At 34.7% G+C, this 9,820-nt stretch overlaps 1 protein-coding gene across 2 annotated transcripts in view; it reads right to left on the bottom strand.

The window, feature by feature from the left end:
* Nucleotides 1–1,084: 1,084 nt before the first annotated feature.
* The window catches only part of LOC106066208 (selenocysteine insertion sequence-binding protein 2-like), a 33,177-nt gene continuing 24,441 nt past the window's right edge, over nt 1,085–9,820 (bottom strand). The window contains exons 16-19 of one of the 2 annotated variants that reach the window (XR_008775863.1): nt 9,643–9,797; nt 9,033–9,293; nt 4,027–8,830; nt 1,085–3,991 (exon numbers count right to left, since the gene is read on the bottom strand). Coding sequence is in view for 1 of the 2 variants with exons in the window: in XM_056016980.1 (XP_055872955.1) it covers nt 8,153–8,830; nt 9,033–9,293; nt 9,643–9,797 (1,094 nt within the window). In the remaining variant the exon portion in view is untranslated. Of the gene's footprint in view, nt 8,831–9,032; nt 9,294–9,642; nt 9,798–9,820 lie in introns of both variants that reach the window. The other variant, XM_056016980.1, reaches the window with a different exon arrangement.

The following is a 9,820-nucleotide window of genomic DNA, read 5'->3' as shown; positions in this document are numbered from 1 at the left end:
ACAAAATTCAGACTTTTAATTTGTATACAATAAACAATATGGCCGCCGTTACCATGGCAACCATCATTTCAAAAAACTTTTTTTTAGCATTATTTATTTTAGAATATCATTATATACTACCATAACAAATTTCAAAGGCCTAGCTTCAGAAATAACAAAAATAAGATTTTCAGGGATACCTCCCCTGAAAGGTGCTCGACGTGAGAAAATCTAAATAGACCACCGGCGGACAATGATTATGCCTGCGCTATATGTGGTAAAATATGTAGGTCACAGCTGAGGCTGCGTAGCCACGGGAAATACTGCCTTCCTCATTCATCATCGGACTCGAAGACAAGCCTTATTATTAAACTAAAACACTTAACAATGTTAAGGACACTAAATGAGTAGATCCCCAAAACGAAAGCGCTCTTCTTCAAGGAAATTAAAAACTCTAACAATCAAGATATCCTGTTAATAAATTCTAAATGTCAATGAGATTTTGCAGTGCAGGGGCGTAGAAAGCATAACTGGCTCCCGGTGCAAGGCACTTTATACACACACCCCTGCTTTATTTATAATGTGAACAAACTCAAGCTGAAATGAGCTAACATAACTGTAGTAGACTTGAGTCATAATATTTTTTTAACAAAATTTAACTCACTCCAATAAGACAAGCTTTCAATCTCACGCTCTGGAGTCGTCTGTCCTTAATAAAACCAAGTGACGACAATGCCACCTATCATTCACAACCCATTGCCAACCTCTTCCCACCGTCACCATATCAAAAATGTATTAACAAATGTTCTGAGCTTTCTTTTTTACGAATGTCACAGCCACTTGATCGGACAAGATATCTGAATTTTAAAAAAATCAAAAAGATGTTATACCATCTAGTTATAGCCAGCTAGCTAATCCCAGCTGTTGACATCCATAAATAGTGCTCGAATGTTTCTTTAAAGACCATAATCATTGCTATTGTTGGAAGTTACAAGGTAGATAATTCTCATTGTGAACCTAGCGGGTATTTGTTTACAATACAGTACAGACAAAAGTAATTTCTAAATATTTCAATGAATTCAAATGAAAAAAAAAAATCTGAAAATATGATGATAAAAATAATTTATTAAGGCTTAAATATTCAATAATTTTATAGACATGAATTCATGGCTTGCATATTATGTTCATAAATTCAGAACAAGAGAATCACATGACATTCTACATAAGATGGAGTCCCAAATGAACAACAAAACGAAATGGAACAGAAATCTTCTTTCAGCCCATAACACATCAACAAGCAAAACAAAAATATTATAAGGAAAAGTTGATAAAACATAACATTGTGCCTCTACCTTGACTGTACACTGATATGCAGTGCCTCTACCTTGACTGCGCACTGGAGAGACACATTTCAGTACATCTATCTAAACTTAGTGTAATATGTCTGGACTGTGTAATTGTTGGTTAGTCCTTGTAACTAAGATGTTTACTTATGTGATGAATCAGTCTCAAAACTGCATATTAATAATTTTTTTTTTAAATCTCAATAAAACGTCCTCAAAATCCAGAGTAAAAATAACTCCTTGTTAGGACTTAAAATCGTGACTCTACTGAGCATACTTGCAGACGTGAACATCTTGCTTCAGTTTTGACTTTTACATTAAATTACGAGGTCAATTTTTCTAAATGATTATGTTTATTTATCAACTACATAAGACAGTTTTGAATTCATTTTCATGTGACTGACCAATATAAGCAATCATTATATATATATATATAGACAATAAAAATACAGAATGTGAAAACTAGGCCATTTAATAAACATCAATAGTAAGCTATTCACTTCAGAAATACCAAGTACTTTTTACAATTACTAAAACACTTGATGTTAGCCATCTATCTTTATCTATAATTCTCTTCATGGCTAAAGAGTTTGGACAAGAAATAAAGGAAAGATCATTCTTTTATTTCTGCAAGTCGGACTTGAGTTACCCTACGAACAAAAAAGAGGGGGGAGGGAGAACAAGTAGTATTCACCCGTCACAAAATAGCAGGGCCGGACTTAACCGTTGTGACCAAGAAGTCATGGAAAGATCACTCTTTTTATTTCTACCCCAAGTATTTTTATCGGCGAAAAAAAAAAGGGTGGGGGAGGAGAACAAGTAATCTATTCTGTATTCACCCGTCACTAAATAGCAGGGCCGGACTCAACCGTTGTGGGGCCCTACTCGAAACGGATTTCGCGGGGCCAAGTATGGGTAGGGATACGGATAATAAGTGAAATTTAAAAGTTTGTAAATTAGAAAATAAATTCGTCTTTGCATTTTATTCATTCTTTATTACGTACAGAACTACTTTACGAGCCTTGTGTGTAGCGAAGTCATACAGTATATCATAAAAATTGTATTACCTACATAGATCACGCTCAATAGCAATAATTACCAAATGTTTCAATCTATCTACGAGAATTGTTGACCTCAAGTAATTCTTCATTAGTTTGAGGCGCGAAAAACTTCTTTCGCCTGATTACACAATTACAGGTAATACATAATGCTGTTTTTATTTATCGCGCGTAGGATTGGCATTTTTCATATTGAATGACACCCCAAAATTACAATTTTTGTCTATATATTTCATGAGATTTGTAAGAGTCTTCCAAAGATTTTTAATAATTTCCGGAGACTTTTTCTTATTTTTGCAATTTCAGGAGATTTCCAGGAGCTCCTGATAAATCAGGCGGCCGTGGGAAATCTGTTATAAGCTATAAAATGGTTTAATTTATAATTTACACCTAGAATTAGCGGCCGTCCTAAGTGTGGGACCCACTGTGGTCGCATAAGTTGCAGTGGCCTAAGGCCGACCCTGCAAAATAACGGTCATGGTTCTCTACAGGGTAAAACTAACAAGGATATCATGTGGCCACCTCAAGGACCAACAGATTTTTCTTTCTCCCCCCCCCCCCCAACCAAAAAAAAAAAAAGGAAAAGCTCTTAGTTTCTGAAGTACAAACCCATTTATAGTATTAAATATAGATTTCTTTTGAGTGATTATGATATGACAGTAGGTGAAGTATTAATCAACAGGAATAAATCTATAAAATAATGTACAGATTAGTTTTAGTTTATCTCAGGTGAATAAGCACATCTAGGAATTATACAAAAAAGTCTTGAGAGCACAGCACGCTTAGAATAATAGATACACATAGAAAATGATCAAAATGGGTATCAAAACATAACATATTGAAAATAAGAAAGGGCAATAATCAGATCACAGTTAAGACAACAGAAGGCAGGCCTAGTATGTTAGGTATACAGTTGTGAAATGAAACAACCATTGAAATGAATCACATCATAGAAACAGAATCTTTGATCAATAATTCAACAGTCTCAACACCCCTTGCTACTATAAATGAAGCCATTAACATTTATGCACACGTGCAAACATCCTTAAGACATGAGCATAATTTAAGACACTTTCTTAACTCAGAAGTCAGAAGAGCATCATGTCGAGATAAGTAAGATTAGTGAATTTCAAAAAACCACCTTTGGTTAAATTGTGCTCATCAGACTCAAGAGACATGCTTTTACTTATAGACTTCAAATGACATTCATAACCTCCAATATGCATTTGTTTCTCTTATTGTGGGCCTAACTAGTTATTGATGACTAAAAAAAAATATAACATGTACATACAGTTCTAATTTAATACAAAATTCTATTTTGAGGATGTAGCTGAGTTCTCTATGCTCTGACTACTGTTTGAATTATAAACAAAGGATTTTGCTTTTAAAAAATTGTATTCTGTGGACTGAAACTGATAAAGGAAGTCCCCTAACCCTAAAGAGAACAAGTTCTATATTTAACTAGCCAAAAAATATAATGCACAACATTACTTAAAAACCCCATGTCAGTGTTTCCAAAAATTTTCCCTTCATGGAACACTTCACACATTCTGAGTATTTAGGGAAACACTTAGATTATTTTTTTTTACAGAAGTTAATTTAAATGGTGGCCTCTACGAATTAATTCTTCCAGTAGTTGGTGAAACACCTATTGAGGCCTTGTGTTCCGTGGAATACAGTTTGGGAAACACTGCCCTATGAGATTTGAACCATATACCTGCCATAACTTTGACCACAATAACTATGCAAGAAAGTATATTGTTTTAATGATGAAATGTCACTTGAACAATGAGACCCCAATATCACATGGAAACAGCTTCTGAGAGAATAAATCCTTACACTGAATATCTGACATTTAATGCTGATGTTCTGCTAACCTATTCCCCTAGCTGTTTCCTTGAAAAGAGACTAGGACACACATTTACAACTAGTTCTAACTGCATTCTTGATAGGCATTTAAAAAAAAACACTTTCCTTTTGGCCATTCATGTATTTTATGAATGTCACAAGGAAATTGTATAGGTCTTTAGGGGAAGTGGCGTTTTAATGGAACGGAAGGTTTTTGCTACTGCTTTCTTAAAAGTGTCCAATGGAGCATGGTGGGGACCATGAATCAAATTAAGCATCCTGATCTCTATAGCCAAGCACCCCAATCAAGGCCATGACAAACTTTCCTCAGACAGATTTTCACCCAAAAAAGACGATGACTTAAAAAAAAATGACATGGCTAACTTTCTCCAAAACAAGGAAAATCAGCCACTTAGAGCTGGGTGAAATCAGCCAGTTAGAGCTGGGTGAAATCAGCCACTTAAAGATGGGTGAACCTAAGTCCAAATGATATGAGGAAAAAAACACAGCCTTCCCAAGACTGAACCCCAGACCTGTATAATAACCACCAAGCAATTAACATCTTAACATTCCTTAATAATTGATTTCAACTAATTTGTATGCATCACATAAAAAATCTGGACATACAAATATGTGTGGAGTCAATGTTTTGACATAAATCCTTACTTCTGGCTAAGTTATTTTAAGAGTTGTTATTAAATGTTATATGAGGTTGTTTTGTTTTGTCAGTTAATTGGGAATAAAATCAAGATCTAGATCCTGACTAGAAAAAGGTTTGCTATAAATTAAAAGTGTTATCTCTTGGCATTACATCAAAAAAAAAAATATATTAAAAAATCAGCAACTATTACAGCAAAGTTGTTTGGGATAAGTTTGGTGAGTTCAAATTCCATCCACACACACATTCTTTAAAGTTTGAAGACACTATTTACATTATGTATGAGCTTATGTGTAAAGCGTTTAGTCTACACCAGTTGTAGCACAAATATTAAAAAAAACTTTTTGGAAAAGAAATAAAACAAAATACTCCAGATAAAAATTTGGCCTCTAAAAATAAACTATCATAAAGAATGACTTGATTACAAAATTGAGTCGCACGCAAAAGAATTATAAAACAACGAGGGGAAACTATGCATATGACTTTGTATCTGAAATTGTTACACACCAAGTTTCCCAGCCCAGCCTTTCTCAACAATTGGTCTTCAGTTAAGACATTGGCATAAATAGACTGCAGATACAAAAAAGTAATACAACACAATATTGCTCAAGTGTACGACTGTCTGACAAGCATTATTTCACTGATATGCTGATAGTGACCAGCTTCTTTACTATTGTTAAACATGGAAGGGACAATGAAAGAGTGGGTTATTTTCCTCTCTTTAATACACCTTTATGGGTCTTACAGACAAAAAAAAAGTTTAAAAGACAAAATAACTGGACACATTGTGTCAAATGTTACAGTACCGTACGAGAATGAAAGTTCACTGATTATCATAAGACAGTGAGTGCAATATTGACCAACATGGTATTTCATCCTGGAGTATTAAAAGTACATATAGCTCACATATTTTACACCTTCATTTTTAAGCATTTCACCTGTAATTGAAAAATCTGATTCATAAACATTCATGAAAATCAAAGAAAAATTGATTCCCTATGTTGATTTATATTGAAATTACTATATATTTGTGAATAAAATGGAAATAGAATAGATTATTTAATTGTACAAAGTCACACCCATGGACAATGATTATAGAATTACCATTATGTATTCCATTAGAAATAACATTCCTTGGATGAACAGTTGAACAAGAACAGCATGGACGAAAATACAATTTTAGAATTAAACTTTTGGATGAACCTGACATAAAACACAACATGAAATTTGTGAAACAATATGACTGGATGAGTAATTCAATCAACAATTTAGACATCAGATGAATGTAACTGTGACAAAATATGTCATGGGGATTGTGCTGCTTCTTTTACTAATCTAAAAGCAATCTGTGTTAACAGCCAATGATAAACCCAGATAAACCCATGCATAGAGTTCTACACAGAATCATGTAGTCAAATGTAGCGCATGTACCATGAACTCATTCTACAGTGCATATAGATATACATATCACTTGAGAAACACATTCACACTAATGCTTTTTTTTTCACAACTACAAGATAGTTTTGGACATGTTGCATAAAAACATTAGCAAACAATAAAAAAAAAACTCTTAAATTACATCATTACTTCAAAAGAGAAGATAATTACATCATAAGCATTTCATGTGTCAATCTAGTCATGCATGTTAACCAACTCTAAATAGTTGGTTTCCCTGGTTGATTCATGCATCCTATGCTTTAATGGCAGTAGAGAAGATGGAGCATTATTATGAATTTTTTTTAGCATATGGTATGAAAAATTTGCCTTTACCTCTGTGTGTCTTTGGTTTTATTTTTGTATTTGTAAATTCTTGTTCAGTTTTACTTTACTTTTTAGTCTTCCCTCCTGAAGCATCTCTAAATATAGTGATTTTACTAAAGGTGTTATTCTAATCTTGTTTTCTTGAGTTAACGATTCCCAAACAGAGGATGCATATTCTAACCTAACCTATCCAAAGCTAAATAGCATTTTTAGTTTTATGTTCTTGTTTGATTTGTAAAAATTTGTTTTAATAAACCCTAATGCTTTATTCGACTTTTTAATTAAAAATTCATCAATACAGGGATTCTACAAAAAAATTTGCATTTATTATAACTGCTAGATATTTTGAAATTTTATTGTGTAACTGGTTTATCATGAATAAAATAAGTAGGTTTTGTTTGTTTTATTTATTTTTTTTTGTTATGATTAGCATTTTACTCTTACTAGTAAAGTGGCATCTAGGGGGATTCAACTGTTACATCATAAACTAGGAGGAAGTAGCTCCTTGTATGACTGGAGGATACCATCCCCTGCATTTTAATTCTTTTCACTACCAACTGAAAGTAGAACAAGATTTCTGATTCTTGCATAACTATACACACTAGTTACAGTCCACTTTTTGACGAAGAATTTAAGGATAACATAGTTAGGGTTAATTTCTTTTAATTTCTATTGTACGTGACAAATGTTTGTAAAATGTTTTAAAGATACAAAATTCTAAAGATAATTACATCCTAAACCTTCCGAATGATGATGGTGGATGACAGTGGGCAGGGTTTGAACCCTGGACCTTAAGACCACGGATGACAGTTCAGAGCACATATCACATCATCAGGCAGTTGACATCACTAACTCTGCATTGATGATTTGTTTTATGACTTTCAGTCAAACCCATTACTTACCATCACTGAAATTTAATAAGCACTTAAGAAAAAGTAAATTAGCATTGTGCAAGTCTACCTAGGCACACAACACATAAAGAAGTCTAATATATGTTTAGTGCGAGTCTATCTAAGCAAAAAATACATGATGACGTCTAATATATGTTAAGCTTGAACAGAATACAAACAATCTGGTTAAACAGATAACCATTGTCCAAGTGTGTACATTTTACAGTTCACTCTAGTAAAAAAAAGTTTTATAGATAACAAAAGGTCTAGAACTAAAACAATGTAATATTATATATGAAGAATCTAAAACAATAGAAGAGTTAGTTAGCAATATCTAATTAAAAACTAGAAAACTAAACACATTATGATCATTAAAAGTTGTTTTTTTTTTAATGTAAAAAAAAAAGTCTTGCAGTTGACTAAGAAAACAAATCAACATGTTCCAAACATCAGTTGAAAATGAATATTCTGATGAGCTTCCAGGGCTAGCATTAATCTTGATGGATCATATTGAGCTGCAGAAGTATGGAGCAAATCCAAAGTTGTTAAGAATGAAAAAAAAACCACCAAAGTTTGAGCTTTATTTTGTTTTTACAGCTATGAGAAGTTTGAGGGTCAATCTCCCGTGATTAAGTTAGTCTGCGACTCTAGCCAGTTCTTTATTCTTTCTTTGTCAATGATTCGATGGTGACTTTTACCTTCATCCTCCTCCTCTCTGTTGTCCTCGTCCTCATCAATGTACTCGTCCACGCCCCCGCTGTCCTGCCTCGTCTGCCTAATGTCACTACCACAGACAGCTGAGAGGGAAGATGGTGATAAAGGGGATGGCCTTGGCGAGCTTGCATGCTGACCTTTTGACCTCTGCTCGAGTGGCAGTGAGGAGTGCTGGGAGAGAATCTCCTGACCCAGATTGTAGTTCTCACTGTGTATAGAGTCAATGTGTTCAATGTCTCTCCTTCGTTCCTCCTCCTCATTTTCACTTCCTTCGTCATTAAGGTCCTCCAATTTGTTGAACTGCCCTCGCAGACTGACCTCGTCTGCTGTCAACGTGGACTCACTCACATTGCGGCTCAGCCTCCCGGCGGTCACATCGCTACCCTCTTTGTCCTCGTTTTTCTCAGCCTCTGAGCCGACAAGATCTCCAAACCTCACGCAGTTGGGGTTCTTCCCCATCTTCTTCTTTCTTACCTTCTCCCCAAAGTCTTCTATATCGGCTTCATTGCCGTCATCAATGTCATGGCCATTGGGTGGGTGAACAATGTTCCCTGCAGCGTCCCTCACTATCTCGTAACCCTTAGATATAAAACAGAAAATGATGAGATGCAGATTAACAGAAAAAAAAAATAAATGTATGTTTAGGTCAATAATCTACTCATTTTAATTAGAACTGATGGCATTATTCACATTAGATTGTGGTAATGAAAAAAAAAATGATATATATACATATATATTTATATAAACTAATTTTACAATTTCTCAGAGGTGACCTACTTACTTTACTATCTACTTCTGGCTCAGCATGAGGAAAATTCTCCGAGATTGGCTCTGACAATATGGAGCTAGTGAAGGAGATGGCACTGCATCCAGAGGGCGTCCTTGAATGTCCCATGTGGGCTGCAAACAGGCCAGGCACACCACCAATGCTGGATGTCTGAGAGGCTGGGTACTCGGATACCTCCTTTTCCACTGCCAGAACCATCTCATTGTAGGCGGCTCGTGCAGTGGCAGTCAGAGAGATAAGGCTGTTGTACTTTTGCTGTGCAGATCAAAGTTATAAAAATATTAGTTAACATAATGATCATTTATGGGTATCTGTTACAAATAAATAGCACACTCATAATGAAACTTAATTTCATTAAATACATTCAAACACACTCATAATGAAACTTAATTTCATTAAATACATTCAAAATCACAAGCACTACCTTTGAAAACCATCTTCTAAGAGTTGGATCAAATATTAGATCTACTTGCTTTCAACAGCAGAACATCCCGCTTCACCCCTAAATACAAATCTATTCCAACTTTTTTCCATTTACAAAAAAAAGATCAATATTTCTTTTATGATAACTAGGATTGCATTTGTAAACATTAGCTGAACTGACCTCACAGCCTTCATAGTTAAATATGCCCACAACGCTGACAGGAACAAGCTTGGCACATGCCCGGCCTAGGGCACACCGTCCTAATGCAAAGACAAAAGGAACACTTTGCTCTTGGCACATGTTAAGAATATTGTTCAGCGCTTCATCGAGGCCTCCTGAAATAGCAGAACAGTTTTAC

This window comes from Biomphalaria glabrata, chromosome 18, assembly GCF_947242115.1.
Source record: "Biomphalaria glabrata chromosome 18, xgBioGlab47.1, whole genome shotgun sequence".
NCBI classification, from domain to species: Eukaryota; Metazoa; Mollusca; class Gastropoda; family Planorbidae; genus Biomphalaria; species Biomphalaria glabrata.
The sequence above is the reverse complement of the archived record's forward strand: the minus strand, read 5'-3'. Positions and strand labels throughout refer to the sequence as shown.